Source organism: Eretmochelys imbricata, chromosome 13, assembly GCF_965152235.1.
Source record: "Eretmochelys imbricata isolate rEreImb1 chromosome 13, rEreImb1.hap1, whole genome shotgun sequence".
Taxonomy (NCBI): domain Eukaryota; kingdom Metazoa; phylum Chordata; order Testudines; family Cheloniidae; genus Eretmochelys; species Eretmochelys imbricata.
Window position 1 is genome coordinate 39,007,445 of NC_135584.1, and position 22,476 is coordinate 39,029,920.

At 49.2% G+C, this 22,476-nt stretch overlaps 2 gene segments (V, D, J or C); one reads left to right on the forward strand and one right to left on the reverse strand.

Annotated features, from left to right (window-relative positions):
• LOC144273435 (immunoglobulin heavy constant gamma 2-like) overlaps positions 1 to 22,476 on the reverse strand; it is an 84,667-nt gene that overhangs the window by 8,395 nt on the left and 53,796 nt on the right.
• On the forward strand, positions 1,122 to 16,897 carry LOC144273761 (immunoglobulin heavy constant mu-like). The segment is given in 9 exon segments: positions 1,122 to 1,182; positions 3,501 to 3,812; positions 4,256 to 4,582; positions 5,185 to 5,502; positions 6,656 to 6,991; positions 7,874 to 8,203; positions 8,549 to 8,881; positions 14,771 to 14,910; positions 16,834 to 16,897. Coding segments are annotated over 9 exon segments (2,166 nt in total).

Genomic DNA, 22,476 nt, shown 5'->3' on the forward strand with positions numbered 1-22,476 from the left:
CTAGCCAATTTTGTAGTCAATCAACCATCAGATTCCTACCGGGTCTGATGCCATTTCTCAGAGGGAGTTAGTGAAACTCTTGGTTCCTAACCCAAGGGACTAATTTGCAAGTTCTGATAGTTCTTGTTTTGGGATGCTTGATACTAGACTGGAGATATCAAAACTCTGGTGCTTAGAGGGTCAAGGTGGGGAGGTTAGGGTTAGAGCTGGGGTTATGGTGAGGGGTATAATTGGTCGTTAGTACTTGTATCACAGCGGTCTAGAAAACCCAATCTAGGATCAGGGACCCATTGCACCGGGAGCTTTACAGAGAAATAAGAATGAGGACTCTACTGATCCCAGGACCATTGCAGCCTAAGCGATCTAAAGTCAGGGTTGGGGGGATCAGGTTGGGACGTTAGGGTTAGGGGTTGGGTTTGACGAGAGGGTCAGAGTTGAGGGTCAGAGTTAGGGAGTAGGGGCTAGAGAGCCGGGGGTCAGGATGAGGATAGGACTATAGGGAAAGGGCGAGGATTAGGGTGTTGGGGTTAAGGAGTTGGTGCCTCTGTCCACTGGGGTTAGGGTCCTGGTTAGGGAGTTAGGACAGAGTTGGGTGTCTAAGTAGTTGGGTTTAAGGTTTGGTTTAAGGTCAGAGTTCTGGGGTTAGAGTAAAAAACCTTCCCTCCCCCAAACTCAGTAGTCGACTGGTTTTCATGCCCCCTCGCGTACGACCTTTCTAGCCAGATTCCCACTCAAGAAACACTCATATTCTAACCAATTTGGATGAAGATTTTGCTGGACACTTTCCTAAACTCTACAGGAGAAATCTCCCAAGAATTTCAGTGGCCTCACTTTCTAGAAGCCCAAACTTGAGGTGCATTGGGGAGCAGTTACCGGGGTCTGCATCTCCAGTGGGCTTTAGCCGGAGACGTCAGAGCTCATCCCCCCTGGAAAGGAAGCCCAATGCGTCACCAGCTGAATGCGCCGCAAAAACGGAGCCAGCTCAACTGAAAGGCCAAACTAGGAGCCTGAACTCTGAGCTGTTGCCCGAAGAGGGGCTGCCAGTTACGTCCATCCCCAGGCAGCCAAGCTGACATCTAGCTGTGCTGGGAACTCCCCACGCTCGGCCCTCAGCATGGAGCATGAGCACAGAGCTGGTGGAGGGAGGCTGGGACGGCTCAGAGAGACATGTTCCCACACTCGGTGAGTTTAGGGTTTTACCTCTGACAAGGGACATGCTAAAGGGAAATTTATGCCTCAGTTTAGAAAGTTTTTGGTTGCAGATATTTGCGACTGGGCTAAAGAGAGGAGAGAACAAAAGCCCCTTAGAAACAATTCAGCTGTTCCCCCAAACCTCTAGTTTCAGCCCCCCAACCCTGAGCACCCCATGTCTGCTTATGTCCCTGAGTCCTGACCCCCAGCCTCCTGCTAGCCCAGCCCTGCCCCCCACAACTCTGCCAGTGCCCCTCACTCCTGACCTGCAGCCCCTGCTAGCCCAGCCCTGGGCTCCCCCCAGCCCTGCCTGTGCCCCTCACTCCCATCCCATAGCCGCCTGCTATTGCAGCCCTGGCCTCCCCCCAATTCTTCCGATGCCCCTCACTCCCAACCTGCAGCCCCTGCTAGCCCAGCCCTGCCCCCCTGAGCCCTGACGGTGCCCCTCACTCCTGACCTGCAGCCCTGGCTAGCTCAGCTCTGGGCTCCCTCTACAGCTTTGCTGGTTCCCCTCACTCCCGACCCACAGCCCCTGCCAGCACAGCCCTGGGCTCCCCCACAGCCCTGCCAGTGCCCCTCACTCCTGATGTGCAGCCCCTGCTAGCCCAGCTCTGGACCCCTTTCAAAGCTGTTATCCCAGCTTATAGGTGGAGTGTGAGATAAGCACCTCTGTTCCCCTGTCTCTGTGGGGGGCGGGGGGCACAACGCTGCCTATGTTACCCATCCCGACCTCCCCAGCATATCCAGGCTCTGCAGGGGAGCCATGTTCTGCACCCTGCCCTGGTTTTGGGTCCACACAGGGGGATGTACCCCACTGCCCTTCATAGGTGAGAACAGAGCACAACACTCCTGGCTCCCAGTCCCCCCGCTCTAAGTCACTAGACCCCACAGCCCTCCCAGAGCTGAGGAGAGAACCCAGGAGTCCTGGCTCCCAGCCCCCCTACTCTAATCTACTCCCCTCCCAGAACTGAGGAGAGAACCCAGGAGTCCTGGCTTCCAGCCCCCACTGCTCTACCCACTTGTCTCAGCTCCCCTCCCAGAGCTGGGGATAGAACCCAGGAGTCCTGGCTTCCAGCACCATAGAATCATAGAATCATAGAATATCAGGGTTGGAAGGGACCTCAGAGGTCATCTCGTCCAACCCCCTGCTCAAAGCAGGACCAATCCCCAATTTTTGCCCCATCCCTAAATGGCCCCCTGAAGGATTGAACTCTCAACCCTGGGTTTAGCAGGCCAATGCTCAAACCACTGAGCTATCCCTCCCCCCACACCACTCCCGTTCTAACCACCAGACCCCACTGCCCTCCCAGAGTTGGGGAGAGAACCCAGGCGTCCTGCTCCCCTCTCTTCAAAGTTTTCTTCCCTAAAGGTGCTCACTCTGATAGGGTTAAAACACCCCCTGTACTCACCCCAATAGCAGCCGCTTTCCTCTAATTTACTCACCAAATTATCAGCCATGGTGGGTTGCAGCCCGGCCCTGGAGACCGGGGGGTTCTGTCCATGTGTCCCACTGTGGTCTGTGTCATTTGGATTGTTCATCTGAGGTTTCTTTGCCTGTCGGACATCCCCTCTTCTTCCCCCACAATGGTCATCAAAGATAATTATAGGTTGTTATCTATCAGTGACGCCCACTCAGGAGCTTTTAGTGTTAAAGCTGGTGAGAAGGTGTGAAATTGGATTGGATGGGGCGAGTGCTGGCGTGAAAAAACAACTTTCACTTGTCTCAACTTCCCCTTTTTGGCCCATATTGGTTGTTTGTTGGTTTTCACCAGAGATTCGGTCATGAAGCCTGCAGAGCGCAGAAAAGATTGAAGTCTCTGGTGTGTGTGTGTGTGGGTGTCTTTTAGAGAACCTGCCATGGGGGGCGTGTGTGTGAAAAAACCGACTTTACTGCTGTCCTGGAGCTGGGGATAGAACCCAGGAGTTCTGGCTCCCAGCCCCCCCATTCTAAGCCACAAGACCCCACTCCTCTCGTAGGTCTGGGGATAGACTGATCTTGGAAAGGGAAGGATAGTGAGATAATAGCTATTCAAATGTTTCCTTGCAGCGCATCTCTCTGTATGCATCACAAGCTCTTCAAGGAGTGAGTGATCTAGTGGGTTTGTGTGTGTATGGGGGTTGGGAGCCAGGGCTCCTGGGATCTCTCTAGGACTCTGGGAAGGAGTGGGGTCTGGTGGAATAGAGAGGGGAGCAGGCTGACAGCCAGGGCTCCTGGCTCTGTAGAGCCCCCTATGAGGTTGGAGTCCCACCATTCTTTGGGTTTAGGATTCTCAGTTCTTAACGTCCTGACTTGCCTTTCTCTCTGACAGAGCTCCCACAACCCCCCTCTGTGTTCCCTTTGTTCCCCTGTTGTGACGACATTGCTGGGAGCTCCACTTGTGAGGTGACTGTAGCCTGCCTCGTGACTGGCTATTTCCCGGAGCCCGTGGACATCAAGTGGAATTCTGGCACAGTGACCAATGGGATCAAGACCTTCCCAGCCGCGGCACAGAGCAGTGGCAGGGCCTTCACCCTCGTCAGCCAGCTCACCGTCCCTGCCTGGGACCTGGTGAACAACACCTACCAGTGCAGTGTGGAGCACGCTCCCTCCCATAAAAAGATAGATGTGGAGATCACGAATGGTGAGCTACATTGGGATGCCAGAGAATGAAGAAAAGACTGAGGCAGAAGTGTGCAATAAAGTGTCAGAGGGAGTGGGGCAATAGAATGACAGAGTCCATGGAAGGGAGGATAGAGAAGAAAAGGGATGGATGTATGGATGGAGAGTGAAAAGGGAAAGATGTAGGGAGTGAAAGAGAGAGGGATGGATGGTATGGAGAGTGGGCTAGGTGGGTGGACAGATGGAGATACAGAAGTATGGATGGATACAAGGAGGGATGGCTGGAGCAATGACCTAGACAGAGTGATAGATCGATGAAATGGTGCAGAGGGAAGGAAGGAGGGAAAGGTAAAACTTTCCTCTCTCAGTTGTCATTCAGGACTTGAGCACATTGTCCTCAGAGCTGTACAAATGCAATTGATTCATGCCTCTGACCTGGTATCCATTTTCTCTCTTTGCTCTCAGTATGTGAGGCTCTCATTCATCCTGAGGTTCGCCTCCTAGGCCCCTCCTGTGAGCGCAATGCCTTGGAGAAGCAGCTGGAGGTGGTTTGCCTCCTCCTGAGATTCAGCCCCGGTGCAGCCAAAGTGGAATGGCTGGTGAATGGCGAGAAGGGGAACCTTCCCACCACGGACTTGTCCATTTGGAAGGGCACAGACGGCTCCTACATGGGCCAGAGCCGAGTGAACGTCACCAAGGAGAGCTGGGAGAAGGAGGACGTCTACACATGTAAAGTGACCCACCCAGCGAGGGGAACGGAGCACTTCATGCACAACACCAGCAAGTGCTTGGGTGAGGGGCTATGGCCATGCATGGCGGGGTGGGATGAAGGATTACTCAAAAACCAGCCTTGCCTAAGGGTAGGTGGGACTGTGCCCAGATCCCAGGGTGATGGGTGACATAGAAATACAATAGTGAGATGGATTCTGGGAGTGGGTGGGGAGAGGGATGGATGGATGCAGTGATAGATATGGTGGTTGGATGGATAGAGAGATAGATCCTGTGGCTAGAAGGATGAATGACTGGAAGGAAAGATGGATATGATGGTTGGATAGAAAGATAGGTATGATGGATGGATGGAGTGAGAAAGGGGATGTATATATGTGAATAATTATTAATAAATAGATGGAGCCATAGATGTTGCACAGGAAAGTGCAGATGGAGAGGCAGAAAGGGATTGTTAGATAGCTAGAAAGAGGCTTTTTTTTCAATAGTTTCTCTCTTCCTTCCTTCTAACATCCCATGAAATTGGGGGATCACAAAATTAGGGGAATGACAGTATCTCTCTAATCTTCTGTAACACCCATCACTGTAGTATCCTTCATGGCCCAGGGAATTCATGGAGTCTTCTGTTCTTCTTTCCCTATTGAGATGAGTCCTTTGTATTTCCTCAGCCTGTCTCAGTAACTCAGTGGCTCCATCCGTCTATGTCACCGAGCCGTCCTACGATGACCTGATTGGGGAGACAGCCCGTGTGACGTGCTTGGTGCTGGGCTATATCTTGGTAGATGTTCAGGTGGCTTGGGAAGTGGATGGGAAAGCCAGCACTGAGGTGGAGACAGGAGCCCCGGAACAAGCCAATGGGACTCAGAGCATCACCAGCAACCACAAAATAACCTTGGAGCAATGGAAGAGCAGGACCAACTTCACTTGCAAAGTGAAACTTCCTTGTTTTGGAGAAGTCACCCAGGATATGCCACTCATGGACACGAGTGAGTATGTCTGTGTTTAAGTCCTGACTCCCTTTGCAAACTCAGCCAAAATCACTTTACTCTTGCTCTGTGCCTGAGCCTGTAAAGTGGGGATAAGGCTCCTTGGTTTCTTTCAGCCAGTGTCTGTTTCTGGAATGGAGCTCTCTTTCACGTCCGTACATCACCTAGCGGGAGGGGGTTGCAGTCTCGGTTTGAGCCAGTAGACCCCACCACAATAATAGTAATGGTGAAGGTTTTCAGACCAGCTTTGGCCATGGAAAATGAAGCCCTTGCAATTCACTAGAATCCATTAGGGTGGTGAGGAAATAGAGGAGGATCCATAAAAGTTAGATTCATTGAGTCTGAGGCCAGAAGGGATCATTCGGTCATCTAGTCAGACCTCATGTTTCCCTGGCCAGAGTATTTCACCTATTTACCCCTTTATCAAGTCCAGAAACATGTCTTTGACTAAAGCTTCATCTAGAGACACATCCAGTTTTGATTGGAACCTCTCAAGGGATGGAGAATTCACCACTTCCCTTGATAGTTTGTTCTGATGGTTTTCTTCCAATATTGTTGCCTTACAACGAATTTGAATGTGACTGGTTTCACTTTCCGGCCATTGGTTCCTGTTCTGCCTTTTCTGCTAGATTAAAGAACTTTTTAGTACCTGACAGTTTCTCTCTGGGAAGGTATTCATACACTAATCAAGTCACTTCTTCAGTTTGCCCTGAAGTGAACTAATATAACTCCTTAAATCTCTCATTTACATCTGTTGAATCATCATTGAGGCTCTTCTTTGAGCCCTTTTCAATTTTTCAAACCACAAAGTTGTGAAATGGGTGCAAAGAAATCTAGAGATTTTAATAAATGTTGGGTTGCTTTCATTTGCTTTCTGGTTGGTGAGCCGGGAAGCTAAAGGGAGTGGGTGGGGATCATGTTTTCAAACTTTTCTTTGCAGTCAGTGGGGACAGACCCTTCCTTTTTTGATTAAATGAAAGCTGAGATTCCCTGGCCATCGCATGAGCTGTGGATTTAAGGAAAAACAGCAAATACCATAATAAATATGGCCAAGGTTGGTCACCCCTCACATGTTCGACTGGGGGACTCAGTGGAGACATAGTCCATCTCCGGGAGAGAAATTAGCTTCATATCACATCTCTGTCCCTTCCAGCCTACCCTGCCCATGAGCCTACGGTCTCAGCCAGTGTCTCCTGCCCGGACCCAGAGGAAACTCTAGGGAAGAGGGATTCCCACACGTTCCTCTGCGACGTCACTGGATTCTTCCCAGCAGACATCAGTTTCCGCTGGGAGCACAACGGCTCCATAGTTCCTGCCTCCCAGTACAGCAGTGGCCCCATCGTCAGATCTGGCCAGGCCTACTCCGCTCAGAGCATCTTGAGAGTCCCCAGGCCCAAGGGGGAAGGAGAAGCGGGGCCCCAGTATTTCTGCCTGGTGTGGCACATGACGCTGAATGAAACCTTGAAGGTCAAGGTGAAGGCAGGAAATTGTGAGTTGAAGCTTCCAAAGGGCGATGAGAGGGTTGTTCATCCCAATATGGTCAAGGCCCCCATTACCCCCAGGGGCTAGTGAGGGAGCTAGCACCAGTTCAGGCTTCAATGCTGGGGTTTCCAAAGGGATTCACGCTCTCAACTCCCACATCGGCCTGCAGTGAGAGTTGTGGTCTCAACCCCTGAGGGACCTTGGGAGACCAGCAGCCAGAATATCACTGCGGTAGAATATAATCAGCACCTTCTGCCTGTGTAGTGGGGAGGAGTTTCGGGGATGCAAGTTGTATCCTGAGCTCTGGATGTGGGATCTAGTACTTCCAGCAGGGGGCTGAGAGCCATGACTCCTGGGTTCTATCCCCAGCTCTGGGAGGGGAGTAGTGTCTAGTGATTACAGCATGGGGGAAAGGAGTCAGGAATTACCATGGGCAGGTCATTTCTCCTCTCTGTGTCCCAGCTGCCATCTCTGTCATCTTCACTGAGCTCATGAATTTGAGGCTGGAAGGACCCTGAGTTGAGCAAACATGGCAGGTCTGTCCCCTGCCATGTTTTCCACAATGGGGCTTTCTCCCATCGGAGCCATAGACCTTCAGATCTGCTCATGGGACCCAGAGACCCAAATAATAATAATTGGACCCAGGAATCCCAATCCCTGGGTGTGTTGGAAAACCTCAGCCGCCGTTCCCGACACCACATGAGATGAGGGTCCTTCCCCTTCCCTCAGGGAACCCAGTGCCCTATTTCCCACCCCAATGACCCTCGGCCCCTTCCCAAAACAGCCCCTGGGCTTTGCACCCCTGAGACAGAGGCACTTAGTTATCAGCTGGTGCCTCTTGAGTATTCACTCATCTCAGGCCTCAACGCTGCCTCCTGCCCCCAACCAGGTGGCGGAAACTGTAATCAACATCCTCTGGAAGTCTTTCTCCTTCCCCCTTCCCTGGAGGATCTCTACATAGGGCAGAACGCCACCATCAGTTGTTTGGTGAGTAGCATGGAGACCCCCGGAAGCCTGGAGGTCTCCTGGAACCGGGGTAGTGGGGGCCCATTGGCCATGGTCTCCAGGGAGCCGGTGCTGCAGGAAAATGGCACCTACAGTGCAACCAGCATCCTGCGGGTGTGCGTGGAGGAGTGGCAGGCGGGGGAGGAGTTCACCTGCACAGTGAAGCACCAAGACATCCCGTCGGCCATTGTCAAGACCATCCGCAAGATTCATGGTAAGAACCCTCCTTTCCCCCGTAGGGGGTGCTAGCTCCAAGCTGGCTGGCTCAGGGTGTGGGGAATGGGACCCAGGTCCTTTCGTCTCCAGAGGGTGCTAGCTCTGATCTGGCGTCAGGTCAGTGAGACTAGGCATTACACATTTGTGGGTGGGATGAAATGTGCAAATCTATGAGACAGAAGGGGACGGAGCGTCCGGACTCCTGGTTTCTTTTTCCAGCTCTGGGAGTAGAGTGAGGGGTGGGGTCCAGTGGGTTATAGCAGGGGGGTTGTGTGGGGGATGGCAGCCAGGACTCCTGGTTCTCATCCCCCACAATTAACCCTTTGGTGTTTCCTTGTTGCAGCGGTCTCTCCCCATAACCCTTCTGTCTATATCTTCCCTCCTCACTCTGAGGAGCTGGCTCTCCGGGAATCGGCCACCATCACCTGCCTGGCCTCCGGCTTCCGGCCCAGAGACATCTTGGTGACATGGACCCAGCAGGACCGGCCCGTGCCCCAGGAAGCCTACACCAACATCGGCCCTGTCCGGGAGGCCGGGAAGGAGGAGCGCTACTTCATCTACAGCAAGCTCAATGTCTTGGCATCTGAATGGGGACGGGGGGACACGTACGCCTGCGTGGTGGGGCATGAGGGTCTGCCCATGACCTTCGTCCAGCGGAGCGTGGACAAAGCCTCCGGTAAACCCACCGCCGTCAATGTCTCTGTGATCTTGTCCGATACCGACGTCACCTGCTACTGAGGAGCAGAGCCGCGTGGGCTCCTCACGGCGTATCTGAGATGGCCAGGGAACCTCGTGGGGTCTGGGATTCGTCTTAGCTTGTGTGTAAAGCTGTGGGAGCTCTGGTGTACAGAGCGTGGGCTGTGTGTGGAATATGCCCAAATAAAAATGCAGCATGCCACAGTTTGTGTTCAATGGGATGTCTTCTTCTAGCAGGGGCCATCTCGATGTCTTATCCACCAGCCCAGCCTCCCTCCTACATCATCTCTATCCATTCACCACCCTTCTTTCTGAAGTATCTCTTACTATCCATCCAGTCTCCTTATGCATTATTTTATGCATTATCTAGATCTATTCATCAAAGCTTCCTTCTGCAGGATCTATCCATCCATCCTATCCTCTGCCATACCTTTGTCTGTTTTTCCCTCTTTACTAGCTGTCCATTTTCCTGCCCACGTGCATTCTCTCTCTCTGCACTATGTCTGTTTATCCATCTTTCCCTTGGCAATATTTGACTTTGTCTGTTCTCCCTTTTGCAATCCCTGTCCATCCGTCCAACATCTGCAGTGTCATCTGTCTACCTTTGCGTCTACAACATCCATCCATCCGTCCGAAATTATGCAATATCCCCTATGCATCCCTCCATCCTCATGCAGTGTTATGAGTCTGGCTGCCCATCCCTCGGCAGTGACTTGCTATTGTTCATGATATTGCAGCTCCTAGATGTCCTGACCAAGGTTAGGGCCCCATTGTGATGGGTGCTGCATGAACACACAGAGCAAACATCCTTAATGCAAGGTGCTCACAGTCTCATCACAGAGAGGCTGGGAGGGGGTATTTTGGCACAAAAGGATTATATCTGGGATGCTCGAAGGGGTGAGACACCAATCTCCCCCTGGAATTATGAGTTTATTTCAGTGGCAACTAATTGCCTAAGAGTCCTTTAAAGACCCCAGCCCAAGTGGCTTGTCTCTGGTCACACTGCAAGTCAGTGGGAGAGGTGGGAATAGAGCCCTGACCCCCCATCTCCAAGACTTGTGTCTTAACCATTGCACCTGTCCAGCAATGTAGCCCTAGCCACTCTGGTGTCAGAACCCCTAGCAGATGCTTCCTCACCTGACCACATAAGGTGGAGGCAGAGCCTCCAGGAACCTGGTGTTATGTCTGCAGGGAGCTAGGCGGCAGGGTGAGACTGAGTTAGGAGCCTTCATTCCCACCAGCTCTGTCCCCGTTGTCCCTGGATGTGTGAACAGGTGGGTGGTGATCAGGGGAAGTGATTTCACTTCTGAGTACGGCACTGGGGAGACCGACACTGGAATACAGCATCCAGTTCTGGGGTCAATGTGCAGGAATGGTCAGAAGCGGTAACAGAATGTTAGGCTCCATTAGGAAAGGGACAGATAATAAGACAGTAAGTACCATATTGCCTCTGTATAAATCCACGGTATGCCCACAGCTTGAATACTGCGTGCAGTTCTGGTCGCCCCATCGCAAAAGAGATATAATAGAAATGGAAAAGGTACAGAGAAGAGCAACAGGGCTACGGAGCAGCTTCCATGAGGAGAGATTAAAAAGGCTGGCACTGTTCATCTAAGGAGACAGCTACGGGGGATTTGAGAGAGGTCTATACAATCATGGCGGGTGGTGAGAAAGTGAATCAGGATGTGTTATTTCCTCCTTCACATAACACAAGAGCCAGGGGTCACTCAATGAAATTAAATGGCCACAGGTTTTAAGCAAACACAAGGAAGTACTTCTTCACACAACACAGAGTCAACCTGTGGATGTTGTGAAGTCCAAAAGCATAACTGGGTTCAGCAAAGAATTAGATAAATTCATGGACAATAGGTCCATCAGTGGCTATTAGCCAAGATGGTCAGTGATGCACCCCTATGTTCTTGGTGTCCCTAAGCCTCTTACAGTCAGATGCTGGGACTGTATGAAAGTGGATTAATCACTTGATAATTGCCTCATTCTGGCCATTCCCTCTGATGCATCTGGTATCAGCCACTGTTGGAAGACAGGCTACTGGGGTAGATGGATGACTGGTCCGATGCAGTACCGCCATTGTTATATCAACATATTCAAAAAGAAGTTTGAAAAATTGGAGAGAGTGCAAAAGAGAACTAGAAAAATGATTAGAGGGCTGGAGAAAATACCTTCCAGTGAGAGATGGGAGGAGCCGAATCGGCTGAGCTTATGAAAGAGACATTCAAGAGATGGCTTCATTGATATGTATAAGTACCTCCATGGAGAGTGACCGGGGTCCCTGGTGGGCCATGCTGAGATGGCCCAAGTAGGCCATATTGCAAAGAATAGGGCAGACAGTCCCCCAAACTGGTGGTTATTCTGATAGATTCACCAAACTAACAACAAAACAGCTTCTACAATGCCTTACTGATTACCCAGAATCCAGAAATACTGTTCCCTTAAAGCAACCCAGCCTTGAGCTCCCACCCAGACAGCCAAGTCAAATATGATGAGGATTCCGGAAAATCTTGTTAATCATATAAAAGTTCTGCCAATCCCAAGGGATCGGAGACATTGCCCATCAGGTCAATGAATATTTCAGATCTTACCCAAATAGATGCTTACAGCCAATTCTTATTAACTAAACTATAATTTATTAAAAAAGAAAAGAGAGAGAGAGAGAGAGACTTCTGGTTAAAAAGTACAGGTAGGAATAGAGTTCTTAGGTCAGTTTCATAGCAGAGATGGTTAGCTTCAGAGTTGCAACGAGTCCCTTCTAGAATCAGTTTATCAGGTTATAGTCCAATGTCCATGGCCAATATCAGGGTGATCCAGAATAGAACTGGAGGCCTCTGTCTTATGACTCAAACTTCCCCTGACGAAGCTTAAGCAGATCTGAGATGAAAGGATCAGGGCCCAAGAATTTTTATAGACCCCTGGCAGGCTACTGTCAGCCTCTTGACAGCAGGTATTCCTTGGGTGAAGGATAGTGCCTTTGAAGTAACTTCCTATTTCCTAAGCATCAGCAGTAATTAGCTACCTGGATTAACATAAAGCAATTGCCTATCTCCCACCATGTGCAGGTACTTTACTGTATATTCTATGATTCTATATACTTCAAAGGGAATTTAAGACAGTGATATCACTACCTTCACAGTTCATTTAAATGTCAATATCTCCTTTTGATTTCTGAATCAGCAGAGTACAGTGATAGACAGGAACTGTTTGGTTACATTGTCAACCTCTAACAATATATATGTAAACACACAACACCCAAAGGCGCCGACTCCGTGGGTGCTCCGGGGCTGGAGCACCCACAGGGAAAAATTAGCGGGTGCTCTGCACCAAGCAGCAGCCAAGCTCCCCCCTCCTCGTCTCCTTCTCCCACTCCCCCGAGCGCGCCATGTCCCTGCTCCTCCCCCTCCCTCCCAGCTTCCTGCTCCCCCCTGCTGCCTAACAGCTGTTTGGCGGCGCTTAGGACTTTCTGGGAGGAGGGGGAGGAGTGGGGACGCCGTGCGCTCAGGGGAGGAAGCGGAGAAGAGGCAGGGCAGGGGTGGGGACTTGGGGGAAGGGGGTGGAATGGGGTGGGAAGAGGGCGGGGCTGGGGTGAGAAAAGGCAGGATGGGGCTGGGACTTTGGTCAAGGGGTGGAATGGGGGTGGGGCAAGGGCAGTGCAGGGGTGGGAAGAGGCGGGGCAGGGGTGGGGCCAGGGGCAGAGCACCCACCGGGCAGAGGGGAAGTTGGTGCCGATGACAAAATCACAAACATTATCTACTACTATGTCTCTAAAGAGAAATCTGGGGCACAGCTGGGGAACCTTTGAAAGACTTGCCAGAAACAGACAGGAGTGGAGGAGCTTCATCAGTGCCCTAAATGTCAGAGGCGTAATGGGAACTGACTAACTATGTCTCTGAAGGTTGAATCTGGGTTAAGTAGCCTACTAGTTGTGTAACCCTTTCTGGCCCTGTGTCACAGCGAGAAAACACTAGGCACTAAAGGTGTCTAACTTAGTATAGAAAGGCTTAAGAGGTGCCAATGGCTGGAAGTTAAATGCAGAGAGAACAAATTAATAATAAGGCACAACATATGGAAGGAAACCTTTGGAACTAACTTCCAGTGGAAGTGGTGAAGTCTCCATCTCTTGAGATTTGTACATCCAGCCTGGGGTCCCTTCTGGAAGATATGCGGCCATCAAAGACAAGTCATTGGGCTCCATAGTGGGCTAGCTGGGTGAGATTCTCTGGCCTGTGGCATACAGGAGGTCAGACCTGATGCTGTAATGGTTCCTTCTGGCCTTAAGATCTACAAATGCACCAGTCAAGGTTTCAGAGCTAGGAAGGTCATGTCAATTATCCACCACCGAACTCTATGGCCCAGGTCATAGAGTGCGTTGGTGGGAGAATTAAGTTTTCAGCCTGTACATCTGGAGAGCTGTGGTCTTCCACTGTGGCTGTAAACCAAACCCAGAGGGAATCACTGTCTCTGGGCCAGGATGTTTCAGTAACTGTAGTTTCCCAGATAAAGCGGAGCGGGACTGTGATCCTGACGTCCCTTTGAATGCCCAGGTGTGTACAAAATTAAGGAGGCTCCAGGCCATTTCCCAGGCGATGTTCATGCCATTGACAAGACACATGGACAGGCTCAGGGAATGCTGGGCTGTGAGTCCTTCCAACTCTTGGGAACGGGTTCCCAGGGGAGCCCAGGCTGGTGGTGGGTGAAAAGGGCTCTGACTGAACGGTGTCCCATGTGGGATGAGTTGGGAGAGGTCTTTACTCAGTCCCCATGACACAACCACATAGACGGCTGAAGGAATTAGAAATGGGCCATGGAGACGTCTGCCTACAGGGACTGAGGTCACTGCTGTGTGATGGTGGCAAAGTCGCCCCAAGAGAGAAGTCAGTTGGGGGCCATCACTTCTGTTTCCAGTGTCTGACAATATGGGGCAGCTCAGAGTGTTGCTGATGGGCTGGCCGTGCCTTTCCCCCCTTTTCGTAGGGCTTGAGGGTGGGCTGGTCAAGTGTTGCCCAAATGTGGTGATGGGCTACAGATCTTTCCCCTTCTAGGAGCATGGGTTGAAATGGAGTCCAAGCGGGTAGTGGCTTAAAAGTTGTTCCCATCAGATGGCCCCGTTATTAGGTGTATTACAGTCGTGTGTAGAGGTCTCCACTGAGTTTGGGATCCCAATATGCTAGGAGCTGTAAACCCAGAAGAGCTTAATATCCAAACAGAGAAAGGATGTGAAGGGAAACTGAGGCACAGAGAGGGGAGGTGAATTTCCTGAGGTTCTGCAGTGCCAATGACAGAGCTGGGAATAGAACCCATGGGGGTCCTGAGTCCCATCCTAGTGCTCTGTTCACTGCCTGTGGGATGATACGAGTTGAGGGAGGTCTCAGAACAGCTCTGTGGGTAAATTCCGCAGGTCCCCAAAAATAGGGATTGGGGGGAAAGGGTGCTTCTGCTGCCCGGGAACTGGTCCCAGCACGGCTCAAGCTGGTATTGGCTGGAAGATGCCGCTGTTGGATGGGTGTGCATGGCCCCATTGAGCTATGCATTGGCAGCTCTCAGCCCAGCTCTGTTGCTGGCCTGGGGAGGGGAATCGCATGCTCGGGGTGGCTGAGGTGTGTAAAGGAGCCAAAGGGTGTGAAATTTAATGGAAGTTGGGGCTGAAATCCCTGAGGCTGCTGTGAGAATTGCAGCCTGTGACGGGGGGGTCTCCCCCTGCAGCCTGCCCGGTCTCCCCTGGCAGGGAGCCCTCTGTCTCCGGCCCTGGACAGGGATCTCCTGCCCAGAGCACAGATTGGAGCTCCCCGCTGTGCCCACTCAGCTCCCTGGGTTAACGAAGAGGCCTCTCTAACCGGCACGTTTGTCTCATCCCCAGCTCCTCACTGCCTAGTGGAGGACCAAGGCATCTCTGTTGAAGGAGGAGAGGAGGAATCTGACGGTCTCTGGACACCTGTTGCCTTCATTGCTCTCTTCCTGCTCAGCCTGTTGTACAGCACCGGCGTCACGCTGCTTAAGGTAAGAGCAACAGCTACCTTCATGGTCCCGCGTCACCGCTGAGAGCAACAACCCGTGCTCAAGAATCGATCCCACGCCATCAGCATGCAGCCAGCCGGCAGCCACCATCACCATCACCACCCATAGTCAGTGATTGTCAGAGGCCAGAGCCAAGGGCTGAATATTAATGCTGAATAGCCATTAATCTGCAATTAATTATCAATAATCAACACTCACAGATCAGTAATTAATGTTAAAAATCAATAATCAAGGATCAACCATAAGTAAGCAGGAATTAATGATTCGTTGATGATACGCTATAATCACCTATCAGTAATAACCAATTAAAAATCATTGAACAAAAGTGAACAATCACTCATTAAAGAGCAAAACTAAATTTTCAAAGAGCAAGGATCAACTAGCGTCAATCAATAACCACTCACCCGTGATCATTAAGGATCAGTCGTCGGGCCCAGATGTACAAAGGGCCAGAGGTGCCTGTGAAGCCGGTTCCGTGGCAGGTGTAACCGTGCCTCAGTGGGTCAGAATTGAGGATGCCCAAATTCAGGATGAACTGCTGAGAAATAGGGCAGATACACCCCCAGACTGGTGGCTTATCCCCCATAGGATATACCAAACCAGCAACAAAAGTAAACTCCTGTTTCACCAGACTGGTTAACAAGGAGTCATAAAAGCAGTTTCCTTGGCATTTCAGTTCTTAAATCACCACCAAAAGCACTGGGTTCAGAGATGAGTGGTTCTTTACAACCAGTTGCATCAAATAAAAGGTTCTTCTGATCCCAAAGGAGCAGCCACACACCCAGGTCAATATATAACTTAGATCTTACCCAAAAATCACGTTGGTACCAATCCTTTAGTATCTAAAATCTAAAGGTTTATTCATAAAAAGAAAGAAAGGCTAGAGTTGGAATTGGTTAAAGGAATCAATTACATCCAGTAATGGCAAAGTTCTTGGTTCAGGCTTGTAGCAGTGATGGACTAAACTGCTGGCCTAAGTCAAGTCTCCATAGTGCATCCACAGCTGGGATGGGTCATTCAGTCCTTTGTTCAGAGCTTCAGTTTGTAGCAAAGTTCCTCCAGAGGGAAGAAGCAGGATTGAAGACAAAATGGAAGGGTTTCCAGACCTTTTATAGCTTCGGCCATGTGGAGTGCATCCCATTGTTCTTACTGTGGAAAATTACAGCAACAAGATGGAGTTTGGAGTCACATGGGCAAGTCACATGTTCATGCCCAATTTCATTCAATCATTGTAGGAAGCCATTACCTGCACTCCAGACAGCACATTTACATGACAGTCCGCTCAGTGTAGATGGGTGTCTCCCATAGTCCATTGCCAACCGAGGGTTTCTTGATGAGCCACTTAATTTAAACAGTTCCTCCAAGATGTGCTGGCCAAATACCTTGTGGGTGTTACCCCAGGAGCAAACATTTGAAATCCAGGTATAGAGCCAACTTATAACATCACATACAAAAATGACACATGCATACAGATAGCATAATCATAACCAGCAAGTCATAACCTTTTCATAGACACCACACTTGACAACCTTTTTACAAATATATAACAGTGGTTGCAACAATGATCTATAGGGTCATATTGTAATCAGATAACGTCACAGCAGGGACATGGTGCAATGGGGCTGGTACCAGAAGCAGGGAGAATCGGCGGAGGCAACTGCGGCTCCCCAGGGACTTGGTGTGCGGCATCCGGTGGGCAGTGGCCGTTCCCTGAGGCGGTTTGACAAGGCTGGTGTCTCGGTCTGGAAGATGAGCTCCAGCTCAACCCAGACATCCTGGCAGGACGCAGGCGTGGCTGGGTGAGGCTAGATGGTCCCAAGGGTCCCTTCTGGCCTTGCTCTCCCAGCCGAGGATGCTGCCCGTGAGCGGCACCGGCTGAACCCCTCTGCTCTCTGTGTCCCACAGGTGCGGTGAGTGCCCGGCTCCGGGCTCCTAGGAGGGGACAGCACTGCTTCGTCCTCTTCATTCCCTCCCTCCATCTTCAGCCCTCCCGGGCTCCGGCCCCCTCTCCGGACACCGGGAGGGACCATGTTCCACGGCAGCGTAAAGGGCGCGACAACGGCCGCTGAAGGGTCTGAGCTCCGCAGAACCCAGAGCAGGGAGGGCAGAGTCCTTCCCCGGACGTCCCCGTGGGGCAGCCCACGCTGGAGCTTGAGCTCAGCCCCGTGCCCCTCAATCCTCCACCCCCATCCCATGGCAGGGACTGGATTTCCTTGTGTGTCTGTGTGTGCAGGGCTGTAGTGTCCTGAGGTCTGGTCAACGTGGACTCTGGCGAGGAAGAAGAGTCTCATTTGCTCCATTGTTTAACTTGCAGCTTACACGGGAATTGTGAGATTGATCGAAAATAAAATGGATTAAAAAATTGGTTCCTGCTTTTGAAGATGGTTTTCTGGGATTTAACCAAGGAGAACCCTACCCACTGTATGTCCCAATCCCCTGCTATCCACCCATCCATCTATCCATTCCTCCCCACATCTCTCCCTCTATCCATCTCTCTATCTATCCCCATCCTCCCCACATCTATCTATCTATCTATCTATCTATCTATCTATCTATCTATCTATCTATCTATCTATCTATCTATCTATCTGTTAGGTGTCACCATACTGTAGAAGCCAACATATTTTGAATGAGTTGAAAGTTGGGAGACCTGACTAATTGTCATAAATCCTTGGGCACTTGCCCCTGAGAACTTGGGTACCCCCCAACTGGATCACAGCCTGAGTAATTCTGCCTCTTTAAAGTCCCCATGTGCTCTGACCGCTGGTGGGGTGGCGGATTCCTTTATCTTTGTCCCGTGACCTCAGGGTTTTCACTGAGCTGCTCTCAGCCAGTTCTGCAAATCACCCTCGCTAGCACCTGTTCTGTAGGGTAGGGAAAGTTTGTCCAGTTTATAGAGATGGACATTTGCAAACACTGGTGCCTAAACTCACACTCCTTGTTCCCCTTGTGTGGAAGTGACCTGATCTCCAGAGGTGCTAATTACCCATCAGTGTGACTGTTAGACTCTGGATACTCTGAAAATAGAATTTAGGGAGAAATCTGGGCTATGTTGAAGTCATTGTCAGCATCGTTCAACTGAGCCATCATTTCTCCTTGTTATTTATAAGCACCATGGCGGGGGAAGAGCTACTGATGCTAAAGGACAAGACCAGTGGGTATGAATGGCCAGGAATAAACTGAGTCTGGAAAAGAGAAGAAGGTTTCTAACCATCAGAGGAGGGGGTTCAGGAACCATCTCCCCCTAGGAGGAGAGGGGGGCAAAAGTTTTAGGAACTTGCTTTATAAGTTTATGACCCAAGAGGTCCCTTCCAGTCCTGTGTATCTCAAAGGGAATTCCCTTGGAAATCCCATTGAACTAGCCCATAGAGTCCATTAAATGTCCAGTTTATTTCTTAAGTATCAGGGGGGTAGCCGTGTTAGTCTGGATCTGTGAAAGCAGCAAAGAGTCCTGTGGCACCTTATAGATGTCTGTTAGTCTATAAGGGCCACAGCACTCTTTGCCGCTTTCACAGGTTATTTCTTCATATTAAACATCCCAAGTCCCGGGCTTGCATTCACCTTCTTAGCTGCAGCAGCATTCTGGGAGCTGATGTTCAGTTGTTCATCTGCCATGAGCCCCTGAGTCATTCTCAGAACTTGAGCAAATAGGTTAATTTCAGGGAAGGTTAAATTTACTCCCCGTTTCCCCTTGTATCACGAGCAGAAGGCCTTTGTGGTTAGGCCAAGAACTGTCCCCAGATTTAGCCTGCCTGAGAACATCTGTGTCCTGTTTATCAAAACAACTGGCAGCAGATGTTTCCCCTTTGAGACATTCTGGGGTAGAAGACTGGCATGGCTAGGGGCAGATTTGATTTGTGGGGCTCAGAATGGAAAGACCATAGATGACTAAGTTAAAATATACAGCCACTGTGGGCTTGGTGGTGAAAAACAAAGTGAACAACATGCTGTAAATTATTCAAACCCTTGGCTCTGCACTAGCAGCTGTCATACAAGTGTTGTTAATTTTCACAGAACCCCCCTCACTGTGGGGTAGTTATTATTATAACCATTGGGGAACCTGAGGCACTGGGTTCCCCAACAATGATTCAGTAGTAAAGAAAGGATCAGAACCCAGGAGTCCTGACTCCCAGTATCCCCACTCTAAGCCACTAAATGATACTCCCCTCCTAGAGCAGGGCATAGAACCCAGGAGTCCTGACTCCCAGGCCCCTCTGCTCTAACTCACCAGACCCCACTCCCCTCCCAGAGCCAAGGATAGAACCCAGGAGTTATGGCTTCCAGCCCCCTCTGTCCTAACCCACCAGACCCCCACTCCCCAGCCTAGCCCATTTTCAAGAAATGGACATACCATGCTCCACTCAATATGATAAAGGCCTCTCCATTCATCAACTCTATGATATAACCTGCGCTAATGAGTTCCTAGCTGAGCACTTGGGGGGGGGATTTTTAAAGGGGTTTAAAAGAGTGATGTGCCCAAATCCTTTTGACTGACAATATACATTTTGTGCCTATCTCACTTGGTCACCTTTTGGAAACCCCAGTCTTCATTTTAAACTAGATTCAGGTGGAGAAAGTCTTGCGGAATCGACTCCATGGGTCAGTCCTGCCCTGAGTGGAGATGGAGCAGAGACGACCTAAGGGAGATTCTTTGAGTCTACTGAGGAAAGCTCTTGGGTGATAGACTAAATCGTAACCTTGAGCTGGACGACTGGACTAGATGGGGGCTTTAAAAACACTAGTTTCTGAGATTTCCCAGTAGACAAACCTAAGACCAGGTCGAGAGAAATGCAAAGGAAATAAAGACAGTGAGTGTCATATAAATTTAAGGAGCAGGGTCAACTTTTTCCACCTAGAGGATCTAAAGATAGACATCTTAATCCATATTAAAGCCTTTAAAGAAGTGGCTAGATTTTCAGAAGTTCTGCATAAACCCAGATCCTACTCTCTCCTTACTCCCAAAAGCCAATCCATTTGGCTTTAGCAGGGAAGATTTTCAATTGTAATGGAACATAGATGGGAGCTGGGCTCTTGACTTACATTCATGGCTTTGAAAATTACGATTTTTGCTGCCTAACATTAGGAAGCCATTTTTTAAAATTGGCCTTAGTGTTTTAAAGATTAGCTGATGATTTTCAGAAGGGACTGATGGTAAAATTTTCAAAAATGCCTAAGGGCCAGATTTGGAAAAGTATTTGGTTGCCTAAAGATGCAGATAGGTGCTGATAGGTACATTGGAACATAGGATTGGAAGAGACTTCTATGGTCATCAAGTTTAGTCACCTGCTATCATAGGCAACCCCATTATATAATCCCACTCATAAATGTATCAAGCTCCATCTTAAAACTAGTTACGGTGTCCCATCCCCCCCACTACTTCTGGTGGGAGGTGGTTCCAGAACCTCCATTTTTAGATGGTTCCCAAGCTTCTAATTTCCTCAACTGTTCATGGGAAATTTACCATTTATTCTTGTGCTTTGACTTCAAGAGCTCTTTTCCCTCCTGGGTGTTTGCTTACCTGGTATATATATACAGAGCAGTCAAACCCCCATTCAGCCTGTCTTTCGCTAGGCTAAACAAGCCAAGCTCATCTAGTCTCCTCTCATAAAACAGGCCTTCCATTCCCCTAATCATCCTTGCAGCCCTTCTGTGCCTCTGTTCCAACCTGAATTCCTCCTAGCTTAGATAGTAGGAAAAACTTTCTAACTATAAGGGTAGTTAAGTTTTGGATTAGGCTCCCAAGGAAGGTTGTAGAATCCTTATCATTGGATGTTCTTAAGAACGGGTTGGACAAACACCTATCAGGGCTGGTCTACGGTTATTTGGTCCTGCCTCAGCCCAGGGGGCTGGACTTGTGACCAGTTGAGGTTCCTTCCAGCCTGAAGTTTCTATGATCTTTCTTGAACATGAATGCCCAGAGTTGCACATGGTATTCCAGATGAGGTCCTCATAGAGCCTCTTACAATGGCATTACTGCTTCCTTATCTCCGCCGGAAATACCTCACCCTATACATCCTACAAACACATTTGCTTTTCTTATGACCATGTCACATTGGCAGCTCATTGTCATCCAGTGATCAACTGATCCACTCAGGTCTTTCTCCTCCTCTGTCATTTCCAACTGAAAAGCCCCCAGTTTATAGGAGCAATTGTTGTTATTAGCCCCTAAGTGAATGACTTTACATTGTTTCCTATTAAATTCCATCCATTTACGTTACTCCTGTCCTCTAGGTCATCCGGGTTTCCCTGTGTAATTTTCAAAAGTGCCTAAGCAGGTTAATCACTTAATGCTCTTTGAAGTCAAAATCTGTGGGAGTTAAGTTCTAAATAGCCAAGTTCCTTTTGAAAGTGGGACTTAGGTGCTTTAGAAGATTTTGCCCAGAGAGGATCAGTGACTTGCCTAAAAGTCATACATAGAACTAACCTTAGATCTTCTAGATCATCACACATGGAGTCTGCAGAACTGAACCTAGATCTTAACCAGACGACCAACCCTCCTCTCAGCTAGGTGACTTTTTCTTCATAATTTTTTAGATTAAAAATCAGAACGTTTGTTGATGTCTCTGCCACCATCTCTCAGAGACAGTAGCCTGAAGAACATTTGCCAGCAAAACAGAATGGAATTGGGTGTTATGGAAAAAAAGTTTTATTTAGAAGCCAAAGCATGATGGATGTTCAAGCTAGACAGCACAACTCAAAACAATAGGTGGTGTGTTGCCACAATATATGTTACAGTGTGGATTAATGCAATACCATGTGACAGACTGGAACAAAACCAAGATGCAGTGTGATCCAATGGGATCTAGTGTGATATAATGTGATACAAGGTACTTCGATATAGTGAAACATAGAAATACTACAGAACGTAGGGCAGCAGCACACCATTGGTAAAACAATACAAGACATAGGAACATAGGCCTAGAAGAGACTTCTCAGGTCATCAAGTTCAATCCCCAGCTGTCAGGAACAGCTCCATCATACAGTACTTATCATAAACAATGCAGTGCACTGCACCACGACCCAATGGAATGGCTAACCACTGTGCAACGCAACTCAATGCCGTGCAATGGCTCGTTATCACTCGTGCTGGGTGAATTTTTTTCAGAAGAAACTTCTTTCATTGAAAAATGCAGATTTGGGCTGATTGAAACATAGCAAATTTGTGTCTTTTATGGCAAATTGTTTAAATCAAAACAAAAGTCTTAAAAAAACCCCAAATGTTGAAATTTTCATCTTGACATTTTTGAAATTAAATGTTTCAATTTTTTGGATTGAGATGACTTTGAGTTTCAGAATTTCCTTCAATTTTATTTTTAAAATGTCAAAAACATTAAAAAAATGCCCCCTGAAATTGGAACAAAATGTTTTATTTCAAGCTGAACAAATTGTTTTGTTTCACCTGAAATAATATTTTTCAATTTTTGATTTGCCAGAAATTCTGAAAAATTTTGGCTTCAGGTCCACCCCAAATGATTTTTTTTTTAAATTCAGAACTGCCAGTGAACCCCCAAATCAGTTATTCACCCAGCTCCACTCACATAACACCAT